Source organism: Tasmannia lanceolata, unplaced genomic scaffold, assembly GCF_043159265.1.
Source record: "Tasmannia lanceolata isolate RefF3 unplaced genomic scaffold, GAP_Taslan_0.1 ptg000015l, whole genome shotgun sequence".
Lineage (NCBI taxonomy): Eukaryota > Viridiplantae > Streptophyta > Magnoliopsida > Canellales > Winteraceae > Tasmannia > Tasmannia lanceolata.
Window position 1 is genome coordinate 57,718,662 of NW_027518692.1, and position 18,029 is coordinate 57,736,690.

Consider the following 18,029-nt stretch of genomic DNA (forward strand, 5'->3'; position numbering starts at 1 on the left):
ATCTTAATTTACTACCAAATCGTGCATCGCACGGTTGGACCCACTAGTACATCTATACAGACAGATATGTGAGTGAATGGAAGAATATGTTCATGAAAATAGATGGATAGGTAGACAATACACGGTTGGATGGATGGATGTGTATGTATATGAAGCATGATCAAGAAGACCCATTAAAGCTTGTACTGTTGCAGCCCAACTTTTGGTTCATTGTGTTTGTAAGGCCATGGTGATGAATGATGATATAATGTGCACATAGTCATCCGATCAGCTTTTACCTAGACAAACCATCAGCTTGTAATTAATGGTATTCTTGCATTAATCTTAACTCCATATTTTTTTTGCATTTATGGAAGATAGTGTCGGCACTTACATCATCAGTGATGAGGCAGAATACACAACTTCGAAATATAGAGCTACTACATATCGTTTATTCTCAAGGAGGCAGAATTACATATTGATTCTCATCCTTTTCTAGTCATACAAATGACCAAATTGATAAATTTTCCTTTCCCATTTGATTGATACTCGACAACATTCTGCTCATATCTTCGGAACAACTCATCAATTGTCACTTCTCCAAACTGACTAGCAAGCATGGATTCCGAAACAGCTCTTATACACTTTGAAACGTTTTGCGCACTTGCCAACTTATCAAACTCAAATGTTTCCTCATTGTCATCTTCACTACCATCCCAATTAATATCAATTACTTCGAATCGATCAAGACTAAAGGATCCTTCTTTCTCGACGGTAGACTCGAGTTCTTGAATTGAAGGTGCATAATATGGTAGATTAAATGAATCCACTTTCTCCTTCTCAATGGCTCCCTAAATTGGAAAAAAAGTAATTAGCAGAACATAGAAAACAGTAATATATGAAGATGTAATCATGCTTAGATGAGAGAGAAGGGGGGATTAAATGGTTACCCTTTACCTGTGAGACCAAGTCATTGAGAGCTTGAGCCAGCAATTCCCATTGGGAAGAACATTCACTACTAGAAGGATCCGAGTTTCTTCTGCCACAAAGTATAAGGACCATACGTCCATCACCAGGTACTTCTTCCGAGCGTGACTTTAGAAACAAAGAGAAATCTCTCTGAAATTGGGCGAAGTATGCTTTGAATACACTGGGAGGGCTTGTCTTTGCTAGGTAAATTCTGCCCTTGTTTAATGGGATGCCCATTTCGTCTTGAAGCCCTTGAGGAACCTGGCATGTCTTAATGCTTAAATTAGGTCCTCTTTAGAACATAACTTTCTTACATAAATTTATGATCTTTGAAGTTTGAACAAATTCAAGTGTACATAAATTAATGTTTATTTGTACCTAAATTTATGTTTATGCATGAGTTTCCTTTGTGAAGTGTCTATAATGCATACGTCTCTTTCCTTTGTCATTCGGTTTCTTTCCATAAGAAATTTCAATTGAAAGACTTTTTCCATTGGAAATTTTCACTGGAATTTTTTTTATGATGGATTACTTTTACAGCAGATGCATGCATGGGGGTCGATCATTTACAATACATGTTTTGATACGGTGAGGCCCATCATTTAACATCCATGCATAGCATGGGTGGGGACTGGGGCCCACCATTTTACAACTCATATTTTGAAATGGTAGAGCTCACCATACTAGTAGTCTATCTATAACCATGTTTCTTTCTGAAATCATTCATCTTTTTCCCATGAAATTTTTTTTCCTGCAATTCTTTTTTTCCACTCCTACCGCTATTAATAGGGGTTTGCCCATTACAAATTCGGTTTTCCAGAATTATCACAACTAATTAGGGCCACCATTTTAGATCCATTATTAGGTCCACCATCTTCACCCAAAACTGTTTTGATAGATTGATCATAGGCCTCCGATCAAACCGTCCAAATAGATTTTTTTTTGTCTTTTTCTATCACTATTCGGTTATAACCGCATAACCGAATTTTTAATCGGTTCAGTTTCGGTTCGGTTTTTGTAAAATTCAGTTTGGTTTCGGTTTCCGAAATTTGATAACTATCCTTAGCAACTGGGTCCTATCAACTAGATATACTCAACCACTACCTAATGACTATCCAACTTTAAACAAATAACAAAAAGAAACAAGGACTCTAAGAGAGTGGTGATTAAACGTTCACAGGTGGTGCATTGCAGCCACATTATTTGGCATTAGAAAAAAACACAAAAATTTAGAAATCCCCAACTCTTATAAAGAGAAGATTTCCTATTTTTAGGGGATTTGTGAAAACCAAATCTTTCCTAATGAGTGTTTCTAAATAGTGATCTCTGTCTCCTTCCCTCAGCCCAACTGTAATCTCTTTCCATATGAAAATTTCTATATTTGTGATGAGGAACTGAATATATTTCCAAAAAAAATCATTTTCTTTGCAGCAACAACATAATTTCATAAAAATAATCTCTTTTTCTTTTTAACATATTTCTCTGGTCAGGGTCCTGCCTAACCCCAGCTTACTCACCAAAAAAACTATATATATATATATATATATATATATATTATTTTTTAAATGGTCTTGAGGACAAGAAGAACATAATATAGAAAATTTGCATTTAATTGAAAAAATGCAAGAATTTTCGAAATGTTTTGCAAATTTTAAATTTTAAAACAGGGCATCAAAAAATTTACTTTTTTCAGAAGTATCTTTCAATTATTTCGAGAATTTTATTACTTCTTGGAACAAAAATAATATGTAGCTGAGTGACAGCTGAGTGGGTGAAAGTACTGACCTGAGAGAGCCAATGGAGACTATTAGAAGAATGAATAAAGTGTAGACTTTTGCTTGGGAAAAGCCTCCCATAAAAGGAACCAGCCACTCCTGCCAAGAAGCACTGCTCCAAACCGACCCCTTTCTCTTCATTAATTTTCTCATAGAAACTTGGTAGCATGTATCTGAAAATAGTGTTAAAATCATTCCCTGGAAGGTCATTCAAGAACATTTGGAACTCCGGCAATGGATGGCCCAACTGTCGACATTTCTTCTCGATAGTATCTATAATATGAGATATCACAAAGAGGGTGTTGGGTCCTGAAGAACAACCCAAATCTGCAATGCTCAACTTCTTAGGGAAGGAGGTACAATAAAGATCCAATATAACTTCTTCTACAATAGGCCTCACTTTGGTTATTGCCATTCTCTGTAAAAAAATGAAAAAAAATTGGCATAATCAAATCATGTAGAAGACCATTAGGGGAGAGAGAGAGAGAGAGAGAGAGAGAGAGAGAGACCTGTAGTGTTGAATTATTAGCATAACTGGTTTCTCCCTCTCCCCCATTCATGTGAAGAAATTGTTGAACTTCCATGGCAAGGGCCTCCTGCAACTAGAGAAGAAGATAGCCAATGAAAAAAAACATAGCCTTCAAGTATGTATTTATAGAGGGAAAACCCAAAGTTTGTTGCTGTAACAAAAACAAGAGGAATGATAGATGTCGGTTACAATTAATGATGTGGAACCAATCGAGCGCCCTTTTCCGGCTCTTTATGCAAGGGCTCCCTTGCATCTATCATCGCTCCAAAAACAATGATCGTTTTAAAAAATTCATATGCATTATTATGGATAACACTCCTAAAACGGGAGGCTTAAAATAAAGACCCGGTGAAAATGACCGATCAATATGACCATTTTCACATTTTTTTTGTGCATTTGTGGGAGGTATGCTCTCTTATTAGTGTTTTTTTTTGTTCACGTGTCACAATAGAGTAGTGTTTAAAAATGCAGATGTGACACGGAACGTGGCAAGGAAAAATCCTTGTCGACTCGGCGCGGACATGGCCAAGAATGCGGTTGACAAGGCCAAGAACTCGGTTGACGCGGTAATAACTCGGGAGAGTCAAAGGAGTTTATTGACTCTGTAGGATAAAATGCGGAATGCGGATGTGGTGCAACGCGGAACGCGGAACGCGGCCAAGGTAAAAAGGAGTCGACTCGGGCGAGTTCATTGTCGAGTTAAGGAGTTTTTAAACACTGCAATAGAGTACCTCATTTTGTTAATGAACCAAGAAACTAGCAAAAAAAAACACCCCACAAAGCAAACAAAGGCAAATCACCAAGCACAAACAAGAGCACAACAGATTTTACATGAAAAACCCTGTAACATTATGGAAAAAACCACAGGACAACTCCCAAGAGAAATCCACTATAGAATCAGAGGGGAATACGGGCTTACCTCGAACCCCTTACGAGGACTTCAATCCCTTTTTCTTGGCTTTCCTTCTTCCTTCTTATGGTCTGCCTCTTTCAAAGACGATCAACCATTTTGGTAGGGTTTCAAAATCCTCATATAAGTAAGCATCCTTTTTATACTTTTAGCAATATCCTTTTTTATGTGGTAAGCCATCTTCATGTCAATCTTCTCCGCTAATGCTCCGTTCAGTGTAAAAAATGGATGCAAAAAAAAAAAATTATGTCATAAAAAATGAACATAAAACAAATTGGGAGATGATAATTTCACTCCCCCTGCATTACGCGCACACTCCCCATATAACGTGATTTGATGTCAAAAAGCGTTAAAGTTACCCACTTTTCATGTCAAATCAGGTTATAAGGGGAGCGTGCGCGTAATGCAGGGAGAGTGAAAATATCATCGCCCAACAAATTTTACGTCCACTTTACTTTGAAAGATCGAGCCTACAGCTCTGTTTCTTTCTACGTAAAAATGGACGTAAATTTTGTTTTATGTTCATTTTTACAACACAAAACAAATGTTACGTACATTTTTACATGGAAAGTAGTGAAAATTTCCACCTAAAATTGTGCTCCTGGGAATCCAGAATTTACTTTGGAAAACTCGCTTTGACCCTATAAATGGAAGGACCGAGAGTTTTTCGCCTCTCATATTTAACGGCTTTATGCCAATTATCCCTTTTTCTGGTTGAAAAATCTTGGTTATCGACTTCCTCTTTCTTGGTAAAGAGAGAATCTCAGTCCCCACGAGATATCCAAAACACATTTATCTTTGATGTAGAAGGACCGAGAGTTTTTCGCCTCTCTCGTATTTAGATTATCCCTTTTTCTGGTCGGAAAAATCTTGGTTACCGACTTCCTCTTTCTTGGTAAAGAGAGAATCTCAGTCCCCATCCTACAAAGTGCGCTGCTGCACCATATAAAAACTCCCCCACGAGATACCTAAAACACATTTATCATTGATGTAGTTTTTTTTCCCTATGGATACACGCATCACCACGTGTATCAGGTAAGTCGGGGCGGGATTCAAACACTCGTCAACAGGGAGCAAACCCGTGACTTTATGCCGAAGAGCCACTGTGGGTTCCATTGATGTAGTGTTGTACGAGGTTTGCCGGCAAAAATATCATTGCTTCTTTCCACATTATTCCACGTTGCATTCATTTTTTGGATATGCAAATCTTACTTTTTGTGGAGAAAAGTACGGAATGCGTACCATAGCTTCGAGCAATTATGGATTTCGGGTACCTTTTAAAACAAGAATTAAACATGGGTGATTCTTCAAAAAGGGGTGGGAAAAAGACCCCAATACCCTTCTGATAGAGTCCTCATATGTTGCCCTCCCGATGGATGAGAACGTCAATCATTATCATCAAAAAGTATTGAAGTTGCCCACTTTTTATGGAGCGCATGCGTATCTTTTGGATAATAAAGGCTAACGTCTCTTTTGACTTAGAACGGCGACGTTATTGAACATTTTATTATTTCTCACGTCTCTTTTGGCTTAGAATGCCGCCAGATTCTTGAGTAAGCTGCCAGAATATCATATACGCCGCCAGATTCAAGAAACACCCATCGTTCAAAGATATCAAGTACGCCGCCGGAATATCGAGTATGCTGTCGGATTTTCTGGGTTCAAACATGTGTTCCAAACATATCGAGTACGCCACCGGAATATCAAGGGGTACACCAGTGGAAATAGGGTGCACACCGCCAGATTTTAGAGTACGCCACCGGAATATCTAGTACGCTGCCGGATTTTCTGGGTTCAAACATGTGTTCCAAACATATCGAGTACGCCGTCAAAATATCGAATACGCCCCCGGATTCTAGAGTACCCCACCGGATTCTAGAGAACGTCACCGGAATATCAAGAGGTACGCCAGTGGAAATAGGGGGTGCGCCGCCGGATTTTAGAGTACGCTGCCGGATGTTCTGGGTTCAAACATGTGTTCCAATATATCGAGTACGCCACCGGATTCTAGAGTGTGCCGCCGGATTCTAGAGAACGACGCTGGAATATCAAGGGGTACGCCAGCAGAAATAGGGTGTAAGCGGAAAAAGAGTGTACCCCGGCGGAATCTCATACATAGAGGCAGTATTATTAGAAGACAATCACCGTTCCATATTGATTCCCACGTGTCGTGGATCCAACCGTCTATGCATATTGGCGACGGCTAAGATTTAAAAGAACCCAAGGGACTCTGGATTTAAAGAAAGATTTCAAATCGAAACCAAACCGGATGTATATAGAGGCACCAACGTTCCAAAAGATTTTTCAACACGTGTCAAGCATCCATCCGTCTCTAGTTATTTCCAATGGCCAAGATAGAAACGAACCCAAGGTTCTGCCGGTTCAAATAGACATTCAAACGAACCAAAAGAAGCCTTATGAAGCGCGTCATTTAATGGGCAGTAATGAAAAATGAGATTTATGTTGATGTCAGAAGGATATCAGGGTCTTTTTCCCACCTGATTTTGAAGAATCACCCGTGTTTGATGCTTGTTTAAAAAGGTACGCGAAATCCGTAATTCCTTGAAACTTGAGCCCTCATTCCGTACTTTTCTCCTTTTTGTCTCTCTATCATGAAGCATCCATACGTTTGTCATCCTATTTTTCTACATGGTTAAAGCTTTGAAGCTTTGAAGTGCATCATACTTCTACTCATGGTTTCAAATTTCGGTTTCGGAATGCGTTTCGGACCTCACCAAAACCCCGGTCGAAGGCTATTTTCTCATATAAAATTTCAACCGAAATTACCAAAATTCCATATTTTTGGCTGAAATTTCGGGATAATATTAAATAATTATCAAAAATCGAGATTTTTGGGTGAAATCCCTTAAATTTCCGACGGAATTTCGGGATAAATGAAATTTCGACTGGAATTTCAAAATTTCGGCCCAAATAAATGACGGTTTCGGGTAGTAGCGAACTAGCGATTTCGGATTTCGGTCGAAATTTAAAACAATGCTTCTACTTAATAGTTTTGAAAGATTGTTATGATAGTACCTATGGAGCCCATTATATGAATGGTGTGAGGCTAAAGTTGTCTCTTCCTTTAAAACACTCTCCTCATCATTTTTTAAAATGAGGAGAGATGTATTGATATAAAATGCAACCACAGGAAAGTGAGGTCAAGTAATGGATCGATACAAGATGATTTGAATCGTGTGGCCATTAGCCCTCAATCTGTAATCCGTGATGATTTGAATATGGCCATTAGTGAATATCATCGCGTGAAAATCACCATACTCATATTGCACACACCCACTTGCATTTGTTTTCCAAATTATAATTATATATATTTTCTTGTATAATCAAACTGGTTTCAAAAGGATGCCTTAATCAATTGCATGGATGTGCATTGGGGTCATTGGAAGGGAATGGGCCTTGGTGGACCAACTTTTTGATGTGGGTGGCCTATCAGGTGGTTGACAATATCACACCTAGTGAAAGGGTGGTTGTCTTAGGAGGGTGCATGTGATTGGTAGTGTGGGGGCCACGGAGTGGCCGGAGTAAACGAGTCTCTCCTATGTGTTGTCTTAGGCCCCTGATCGATAATCGAATGGACCTTATTGATAGGCTGTGTTCAAAATGGAGTAATCTCTCCCGAGTGGTGATGGAAAAGCCTTGTCAAAAAAATTGATGGAAATGGAGAGACCACCACCCTACGGGAGTATGAATGCTTCCCCTTAATCAAGAAAAGCACTTTCGCATGTGCTACAAAGAGAGTTACAAGTCCAGACCGTCCAGAGCTCTCTTCCAATCCACCCCTATTTCCATCCATTCCAATTGATTTTGAGCACCCAAGTTTTGCAGGAAATCTCTATAGGATCAAAGTCAATTGGGATTGATTCCGCTGCACTCATCGATTTTCAGGTACCCATCTAGGGATAATCAGGTCCTCCCATTATGGCTCAAGGCAAATCTCCCTCCAACTTCTATTAATATCAGAGCTAGATTAGAATTTGAAAGGAGAGAGGATACTTACCCAAGAGGAGACCACAATAGTGATCTTTGAGAAAATAAGAGAAAGGCCTTTAGCTCGGTTCTTGAATAGCCTGGTGTTTCCATCATTCCATAAGATCCATGTCGGACAATAACAATGCCACTCGCCCTAAGATTCTTCCTTTGGAAGGCCCTTAGCATCTCGACATCTTGAATACACCATAAATAGAGAATATTGTAGAGGTGCAACCCGGGTAGAGTTTTGGGAGTTCGGGCTGATGAGCTTTCACCATAAAACTGGATCACGGATATGACCCAAGTTGCACCCCTAAAATATTGATTTAATGAGCATGCAATGCATGTCATGTATAACATATATGTTTCCTCTAAATTAAGAGAGCATGTGATGCACGACTTATATAAAAGATATATGTACGTGTGCAACAAAAATATGTTGGTCGTGACATATAACCTCCAAACCCCCCAAAATAATACTATCAGTTCCATCTCATTTTTCTCTACTTTATGGGTCTGGACATTTTATTTTTATATATAGGTAAGCTGGGGTTTGACGGGGACCCTTACCTATTTATTAAGATGAGAAAGATATTACAGTCAAGTGTACAAAACACTAATCCTATTACAAGAATACGGATTGGATAGAAAGCAAGAGACCAAAAGTGAAGATCAAAGACAATACCTATCCCTAGATACAAAGAAAATGTTGACATGTACATCAACATCTTCTGTCAAAGTCCGGATTTCCACCCATCTATCTATAATATACTGGCATGACGAAACCGTAATAAATAAAAAATGAATTGCAAGCGATGTTTGCATCTGGTTTACATCATGAGTTTAATTCACATTTCATTCCAAAAAAGTTAAATGGAGTCAATTGAATTTTAGGTTTTTTCCTATAAACCTGACTTGACCCGAGATTGGTCGAGTTTTTCACTCTAAAAAACCGACCAACTCAAGACCCATAATTTCTGAACCCAACCCAGGTTATTTTTTTGCCGCGTAAAACCCAACCCAGGTTGTAGCCCTTGCCCCAATCATCTCAGACTTGAATGCGCCGATTTATATCACCGTACTGTTGTTGTTGAGGTAGATATGAGGTTGTTGAAGTAGATAGCTTTTGAGTTTTCCCAAGCCACGGACATATGAGTTGTGTGGTTTGGGGAAAGCGAGTATTGCCTTTGTAGCCAAAATAGAAAGTGTTTTTTGTTTTTTTTGTTTTTATTTATTGAAAAACTCTCCCACTCTCACATGTCCTTGCAAGAAGAGAAGAATAGCTAGGGTTTGTAACTCTTGGAGATGGTTTTGGGTGCTCTTGGAGAGAGTGAAAACAAGGATCACAAAAGGGGCTTCTAACAAAGATCACAAAAGGGGCTTCCAAGGTTTTCTCTAAATGATTCTCTTTGTTCTCTAGTTTGAAAGAGAAGGAGAAGATTGGCGACGGATTTTCTCTTATGCGCACTACAAGAGAGAAAATCAAGAAGGGATTTCGTAAAAGGCTTACAAGGGAAGGGTTTGGGATTTGATCAAGTGTTAGATTGATTGAAGAACCTTTTGTAACCTTTACTTCTTGATTAGTGGAATATTTCTCTTGGATCGCTCGTGGACGTTGGCTTTGCCGAACCATGTAAAAATTGTGTGTTCTTTGTGGTTGTCATTGTGTGATTTGTTATATCTTGCTTTAGATTGTGGATTTTGATCGGACCTTTGTCCATCATATTTTCTACATAGGAAATGATTTGAGCACTACCATGATTTGATAATGATACGCCAAGCATCTTAAAGCTAATATTTTAACTGCTGTCAGAAGAATATTACAGGTATCAAAAAGCTTTTACAAGCCTTTAAATACTGAACGACAAGATGCATCACGCATCTTTATCAGAGAATTTATATGATGGGTGGCCGTGAGAACACGTGAAGTCTAAAAAAAGTAGGTACGGCCCACTTTTTTTTATGATCCAAACCGTCCATCTGTTTGGGCACAACGTAAATAGGTTGTGCCCAAAAAATAATTTCCATAGGATGATCCTAACCCTCCGATCTGCAGAAGATTCCATAAATGATTTTTGGAAATCTCCATATTCATATCAGTTCAGATCGGAGGATTTAGGATCATCCTATGGAAATGATTTTTGGGGCACAACCTATTTACGTTGTGCCCAAACAGATGAACGGTTCGGATGATTAAAAAAAGTGGGATGTACCTACTTTTTTAGACTTCACGTGTTCTCACGGCCACCCATCATAGTGGGCCGTACATACTTTTTTTAGACTTCACGTGTTCTCTCAACCAAAGAAGGTAGTTTGATGTGTGAGAGTCAACGTGCGTATAAAACTCAGAAGGCGTAAGGAAGTTTATTGGTGGGATCCCCTTGTCAGATTGCACCACTGACTGGCCTAGATCTTTTGAGAAAGGTTTGAGTGTCAGCATGTCTGTGGAATCCAAAAGATGGTGAACTATGCCTAAGCCGAGCAAATCTAGATAAAACTCTGGTGGAGGCCTGCAGTGATACTGAAGTGCAATGTTCGTCTGATAAGGCCGAAAGACTAATTGAACTATCTAGTAGTTGGCTCTAATCAATCCATTTATGTTATGAAGAACTGGCGATATGGGTTGAACTGGAAGCCAAGTTACACTGCCCAATTGTTCTTTAACCTAGAACACACAAAAGGTGTTGGTCATTTTTTATAGCAGGATGGTAGTCATGGAAATAGAAATTTGAAAATGAGTGTGTAACAACTCACCTACCAAATCAACTAGCCCCAAAAGTGGATGGCGGTGAAGTGTGCGACCCATACTCGGCCGCCACGACAATTGCCATGCCTTGTGAGTTGGAGGGTGTGTTGGTCACTGTAAAAATTTGAGGGTCTACCTGGGAGGGGTGTCCATTGGTGTGAATCTTAATGGTAGTGGTAAATATTCAAATGAGAACTTTGAAGGATAAAACTTGCACATGGGTTAGTCGACTCTAAGAGATGAGGGAAGCCCGCCAGATAGCGTGCATCAGGTGAGCTTTGAAATGGAATCGGTTAAAACTACTGAACAAAGATAAGACAGTTAATAGTGACTCTCTTAATTCAAGGCTGGGCCTCTAGCTCAATGGTCAAGGCTTTGTTCTTCAGCCTGGAGGTCGGAGGTTCAATCCCAGCTAATCTACCAAAAACAAGCTAGTTTGAGTCATCAAGTTTAATGGAAACAAGGGTGGGAAGAGGGGCAATATAAGATTGGGAATCTTGGAAAATTGGTTGGAATCAAGAGGAGAGATTTTATCCATTGGTAATGGATGGGAAAGATAAAAAAAAAAATAGAAAAGAGACGATTGGAAGAACACCTTGATGAGAGAGACATATATAGAAAGGGACAAATAAGAAGAGGCGACAATCAGGAACGAATAAGGAGACTACAATGAACAACTAACAAGAGATATTGAAGGGACAACAATGTTTCTACCCTGATCGACAAACTGAACTTTGAAAGGCTTCAATAGCAATCAACTAAAACCAGAATGCAGTGCACTTCAGAGATGATCAACAAATGGAACAATGGTCACTATCATGCTTTGATACTATGATACGGTTTGAGTTTTTGGAATACTAAATTTGACCATTATGGGTTGCCGTCATTGTATTATACATGTGTATGGAGATTAAAGAAATACGTGTAGGGTATCTTGACAATGTGTGCATGCTATTTATATCTTTATTAGTATTAATATAAAAAAGGGAGTTCAATTCATAATTTGTGACCCCTTTTCGCTGTTCACAAGACCCTTCACTTTATTTGAATTATGCTTGCAACATCTTTGTATAATACCAGCAAAGAAGCATAAAATGCTATCGAACAAAGTAGGATACACAACTTTAAAATATAGGACTACTACATATAATTTATTCTCAATGAGGCGGTTATATGCTCATTTTCATCCTTTTCTAGTCATACAAATCACCAAATTGATGTACTTGCGTTTCCCATTTGATTGAAACTGAACAACATTTTGTTCATATTTTTGGAACAAATCATCTATTGTCGCCTCTCCAAAGTGACTAGCAAGCATGGATTCCGACACAGCTCTAATGCACTTTGAAACGTTTTGCGCACTTGCCAAGTTATTAAACGCAGATGTTTCCTCATAGGCATCTTCACTACCATCCCAATTAATATCAATTATTTCGAGGCGATCAAGACTAAAGGATCCTTCTGTCTCAATAATAGCCTCCAGTTCATGAATTGAAGGTGTATAATAGGGTAGATTAAATGAATCCACTTTCTCCTGTTCAATCACTCCCTAAATTGGACAAACTTGTTAGCAAAGCAAAGAAAATAATGATCTATAGAGTTTTCAATGAGAGAGAGATGAGGGGGTTTAAATAGTTACAATGTGAATTTGTTTATACCTGTAAGACCATGTCGTGGAGAGCTTGGGCCAACGGTTCCCAACAGCAGTCTCTATTGTATGGATATGAGCTTCTCCTTCCATGAAGTGTTAGGACCATACGTCCTCCACCAATTAGTTCTTCCGAGCGTAACTTGAGAAAGAAGGAAAAGTCCCTTTGAAATTCCGCTAAGTAAGCTTTAAACACGCTTGAAGGGCTTGTCTTTGCCAAGTAAATATTACCCTTGTTTAATGTGATGCCCATTTCGTTTTGAAGCCCTTGAGGAACCTGGTGTGTTTTAATGCCTATGTTAGGGTATGCTTTAAAACATGAAATTCCTGCACATGATACATGCATGCTTGCCGCTTCCTTATATGGTCTTTGAATTTTGATCTTTAATGCCTATGTTAGGGTATGCTTTGAAACATGACATTCTTACACATGATACATGCATGCTTGCCGCCTTATATGATCATGAATTTTGAACAAATTTGAGTACATAAATTTATATTTTGCATGAGTTTCCATGTATGTTCGCACACACATACGCACAAGCACTAGTATTCTCACCATCAAATCCTGAGGTAAAATGGTGAGCCCCACTCCATAAAAAATCTAAGGTTTAAATTAGTGGACCCTACTTTTGAATGGGTTTAATTGGAGATGGTGGCCCCACTACATCAAAACATGTGGTATAAAATGGTGAGCCCCACCCTTGGTATGAGTAGGTATAAAATGGTGTGGGTCTCACCCCATCAAAATATAATGTGAGAAATGGTGGGCCCTGCAGTACTGTGCTTGAGGTGTAAAAAAATTCATGGAAAATAATATTCTATTGGAAAGATTCCAAAGTCCAGTAGGTTTGGGTGGAGATAGTGGGCCCGCCCATGGGTGTAAACTGGTGTGATCAACCATAATGCATGGGTTTGGGTGGAGATGGTAGGCGTCATCCCCAGGAAAACATGGTATAGAATAGTGGTTCCTAGCATATCAAAACATGAGGTGCCTATATATGCATGGGTTTAAATGATGGGCCTCACCCTATCAAAATATGTGGTCTAAAATGGTTGGGCCGAGCATGTTATGCATGAGGTGTAAAAGAATTACCATACAAAAATCTCAGAAAATATTTTCCATGGAAAATATTTACCAATAAAATTATCCATGAAATTAGTCTTCCAATAAAACCAAATCGTCCTAAAATTAGTCTTTCTAAATACTGATTCCTCTCTCTAAAACCATGCCCCCGACTCTTATAAGAAGCACTCCTAAAAAATTCGATGTTTGTTTCTAGGAATTGCTAGGGACCATCACAGAAGTCATTTCGTGGGTGCGCAATTGCATGAGAGAGCATCCACCTAAGATGAATTAAATGAATAGTGACAAAATCAGTTGAAAAGTGAGGCTATGTTGCTGCTATCTCATTCAAGAACACTGAAATGCCTTCTGCGATGGTCCCTAGCAAATCCCTTTGTTTCTAGTGGGCTGAAAATATTTCCAAAGAAAAATTAAAAGATCTTTGTAACTAAAAAAAAATAAAAATTAGAGGAATGATAGAATGAAGGGCGCCCTTGCAAAAATAAGCTCCAAGGACGCCACTATTGGTTGCTTTATGCAAAGTCAACACGGTTTCAATGTTTCTAGGAGCATTTCCACTTTTTTAGGTGCATTCCACCTTTTTCCGGGCTGCACTTTGCATAAAGCAACCAATAGGGGCACCCTTGGAGCTGATTTTCGCAAGAGCGCTCTACATTCTATCATTCCTCTTTTCTTGAAATATTTCAAAAAATGCCCATGAGAAAAACAATAACGTGGTACAGAAAATTTGCATTGATTAAAATATGCAATAATTTTTAAGGGGATTTGCCAGGGTCCATCGCAAAAGGCATTTCGCAGCTGGTCTGTCACATGCCAGACCAGCCACCTCATGAATGGAGACAACAGCACAAGGTGGCTGGTCTGACATGCGACCGTGAGCAGCCGCGAAATGCCTTTTGCGATGGACGCTCTCAATTCCCATTTTAAAATATTTTTTAGTTCATAAAGTTTAAAAACAGGGCATCCAAAATTTAATTTTTTTCATGATTCTTTCAGTTTATTCGGAGAATTTTATTTCTATATATGCATAATACAATATATTTGTCGACATAAATTTGTTAGTAGGAAACTTTCAATCTAACATCTTTGAGCCCTATATATGACCTATTTATGGGCTGCTCCTACCATGAAGATCACTGACCTGCGAGAGCCAATGGAGACTATAAGAAGAATGAACAAAATGTAGACTTTTGCTTGGGAAAAGCCTCCCATAAAAGGAACCAGCCACTCCTGCAACAAAACACTGTGCCAAATCGGCCCCTTTCTTTTCATTAAGTTTCTCATAGAAACTTGGTAGCAGATATCTGAAAATGGTGTTAAAATCGTTCCCTGGAAGGTCATTCAAGAACATTTGGAACTCAGGCAACGGATGGTTCAGCTGGTGGCATTTCATCACAACAGCATCTATTATATTAGACAGCACTAAGAAGGTGTTGGGTCCTGAAGAACAACCCAAGTCTGCTATGGTTATCTTCTTAGGGAAAGAGACGCAGTAAAGACTTGATATGGCTTCTTCTATTATGGGCCTCACTTTGGCTATTGCTGTTCTCTATACAAAATGAAAAAAAAAATGTCATAATCAAATCATGTAGAAGACCATTAGAAGAGAGAGAGAGAGACCTGTAGTGATGAATTATTAGCATAGCTGATATCTCCCACTCCACCATTCATGTGAACAACTTGTTGGACTTCCATGGCGGGCCTGCTTCAACTAGACGAGATACCTTATGTTTTAATATGTTGTGAACTTCCGTCTCACCTATTCTCACTTTTATGCATCTTGACATGTCAGTATACTCTGTCATTGTCCGGATTTCCACCCATCTATCCATAATTTATATATATTATATGAGCATGCATTTGCTGCGCTCGAGCACAAAAACAGGGTGGGGCCACATTTTGGGTGGGATCCAAAGCATTCATTTGATGGGCCCTTTCATGGGTAGGGTGTCCACCAAAAATCAGCTCCATTAGATCACCTTAGGGTGTCCATAAATGGACAGATTTGCGGACAAACAGTAGCTGTCCATTTTTTGCCCCACAAATGGGCACCCATTGGTGATCTAATTGAGCTGATTTTTGGTAGGCCCCTCATCCACAAATGGCCCGCTTCAACTAGACGAGATACCTTATGTTTTAATATGTTGTGAACTTCCGTCTCACCTTTTCTCACTTTTATGCATCTTGACATGTCAGTATACTCTGTCATTGTCTGGATTTCCACCCATCTATCCATAATATATATATATATATATATATATATATATATATATATATATATATATTATATATATTATATGAGCATACATTTGCTGCGCTCGAGCACAGAAACAGGGTGGGGCCACATTTTGGGTGGGATCCAAAGCATTCATTTGATGGGCCCTTTCATGGCTAGGGTGTCCACCAAAAATCAGCTCCATTAGATCACCTTAGGGTGTCCATTTGTGGGGCAAAAAATGGATAGATTTGGAGACAAACAGTATCTGTCCATCTTTTGCCCCACAAATGGGCACCCATTGGTGATCTAATTGAGCTGATTTTTGGTAGGCCCCTCATCCACAAATGGCCTGCTTCAACTAGACGAGATACCTTATGTTTTAATATATTATGAACTTCCGTCTCACCTTTTCTCACTTTTATGCATCTTGACATGTCAGTATACTCTGTCATTGTCCGGATTTCCACACATCTATCCATAATATATATATATATATAAATATATATATATATATATATATATATATATATTATATATATGAGCATGCATTTGCTGCGTTCGAGCACAGAAACAGGGTGGGGCCACATTTTGGGTGGGATCCAAACATTCATTTGATGGGCCCTTTCATGGGTAGGGTGTCCACCAAAAATCAGCTCCATTAGATCACCTTAGGGTGTCCATTTGTGGGGCAAAAAATGGACAGATTTGCAGACAAACAGTATCTGTCCATTTTTTGCCCCCAAATGGGCACCCATTGGTGATCTAATTGAGCTGATTTTTGGTAGGCCCCTCATCCAGAAATGGCCTGCTTCAACTAGACGAGATACCTTATGTTTTAATATGTTGTGAACTTTCGTCTCACCTTTTCTCACTTTTATGCATCTTGACATGTCAGTATACTCTGTCATTGTCCGGATTTCCACCCATCTATCCATAATATATATATATATATATATATATATATATGAGCATGCATTTGCTGCGCTCGAGCACAGAAACAGGGTGGGGCCACATTTTGGGTGGGATCCAAAGCATTCATTTGATGGGCCCTTTCATGGGTAGGGTGTCCACCAAAAATCAGCTCCATTAGATCACCTTAGGGTGTCCATTTGTGGGGCAAAAAATGGACAGATTTGCGGACAAACAGTATCTGTCCATTTTTTTGCCCCACAAATGGGCACCCATTGGTGATCTAATTGAGCTGATTTTTGGTAGGCCCCTCATCCACAAATGGCCTGCTTCAACTAGACGAGATACCTTATGTTTTAATATGTTGTGAACTTCCGTCTCACCTTTTCTCACTTTTATGCATCTTGACATGTCAGTATACTCTGTCATTGTCCGGATTTCCACCCATCTATCCATAATATATATATATATATTATATGAGCATGCATTTGCTGCGCTCGAGCACAGAAACAGGGTGGGGCCACATTTTGGGTGGGATCAAATAGAGGAAAGTGAAGTTACACCGCCGGCTTAAAATACAATGGGCCCACATTGTTTTGGTGATCCAAAGAATTCATTTGATTGGCCCTCACATAGATAGGGTGTCCACCAAAAATCAGCTCCATAGGATCATCCCAACCCTACGATTTGTGGAGGCAAAAATGAACGTGTAAAAACCTTCACAAATTTGTCCATTTTTGCCTCCATAGTTTGAAGGGTTAGGATGATCCTATGGAGCTGATTTTTGGTGGACACCCTATCTATGTGAGGGCCAATCAAATGAATGGTTTGGATCACCAAAACAATGTGGGCCCATTGTATTTTAAGCTGGCGGTGTAGCTAAGTTAGCTACACCGGTGGTGTAGCTTCACTTTCCTCATATATATATATATATATAGATAGGGTGTCCACCAAAAATCAGCTCCATAGGATCATCCTAACCCTTCAAACTATGGAGGCAAAAATGGACAAATTTGTGAAGGTTTTTACACGTTCATTTTTGCCTCCACAAATCGTAGGGTTGGGATGATCCTATGGAGCTGATTTTTGGTGGACACCCTATCTATGTGAGGGCCAATCAAATGAATTCTTTGGATCACCAAAACAATGTGGGCCCATTGTATTTTAAGCCGGCGGTGTAGCTAAGTTAGCTACACCGGTGGTGTAGCTTCACTTTCCTCTATATATATATATATATATATATATATATATATATATATAACACATATG

General features: G+C 39.1%; 2 protein-coding genes across 8 annotated transcripts; both read right to left on the bottom strand.

Moving 5' to 3' along the window:
* Positions 1–318: 318 nt before the first annotated feature.
* On the bottom strand, positions 319–8,422 carry LOC143892643 (putative jasmonic acid carboxyl methyltransferase 1). Of its 7 annotated transcripts, none has more exons than XM_077397399.1 (6): positions 8,181–8,422; positions 4,172–4,233; positions 3,233–3,319; positions 2,734–3,141; positions 937–1,209; positions 319–830 (listed from the first exon to the last, which is right to left on the bottom strand). In XM_077397399.1, exons 3-6 carry the CDS (start codon positions 3,305–3,307, stop codon positions 465–467), a joined length of 1,122 nt encoding a protein of 373 aa, XP_077253514.1. In that variant the 5' UTR covers positions 3,308–3,319; positions 4,172–4,233; positions 8,181–8,422; the 3' UTR covers positions 319–464. The 7 variants fall into 7 exon arrangements, with proteins under 7 accessions (XP_077253514.1, XP_077253511.1, XP_077253513.1 ...); XM_077397396.1 differs by having other exon boundaries at positions 3,233–3,325; XM_077397398.1 differs by having other exon boundaries at positions 4,172–4,239.
* A 3,419-nt stretch (positions 8,423–11,841) lies between these two features.
* LOC143846229 (putative jasmonic acid carboxyl methyltransferase 1) lies at positions 11,842–15,409 on the bottom strand. Its single transcript, XM_077354655.1, has 4 exons — positions 15,254–15,409; positions 14,775–15,182; positions 12,557–12,823; positions 11,842–12,447 (listed from the first exon to the last, which is right to left on the bottom strand). Exons 1-4 carry the CDS (start codon positions 15,326–15,328, stop codon positions 12,082–12,084), a joined length of 1,116 nt encoding a protein of 371 aa, XP_077210770.1. The 5' UTR covers positions 15,329–15,409; the 3' UTR covers positions 11,842–12,081.
* Positions 15,410–18,029: the final 2,620 nt, after the last annotated feature.

Excerpts from the sequence above, each read along its gene's own strand:
- LOC143892643 (XM_077397397.1), bottom strand. The coding sequence starts at position 3,307 with ATGGAAGTTCAACAATTTCTTCACATGAATGGGGGAGAGGGAGAAACC. Across the intron at positions 1,210-2,733 it reads GTCTCCATTGGCTCTCTCAG|GTTCCTCAAGGGCTTCAAGA; the intron begins GTCAGTACTTTC and ends AAGACATGCCAG. Across the intron at positions 831-936 it reads TCAATGACTTGGTCTCACAG|GGAGCCATTGAGAAGGAGAA; the intron begins GTAAAGGGTAAC and ends TTTCCAATTTAG.
- LOC143846229 (XM_077354655.1), bottom strand. The coding sequence starts at position 15,328 with ATGGAAGTCCAACAAGTTGTTCACATGAATGGTGGAGTGGGAGATATC. Across the intron at positions 15,183-15,253 it reads CTAATAATTCATCACTACAG|AGAACAGCAATAGCCAAAGT; the intron begins GTCTCTCTCTCT and ends CATTTTGTATAG. Across the intron at positions 12,448-12,556 it reads TCCACGACATGGTCTTACAG|GGAGTGATTGAACAGGAGAA; the intron begins GTATAAACAAAT and ends TGTCCAATTTAG.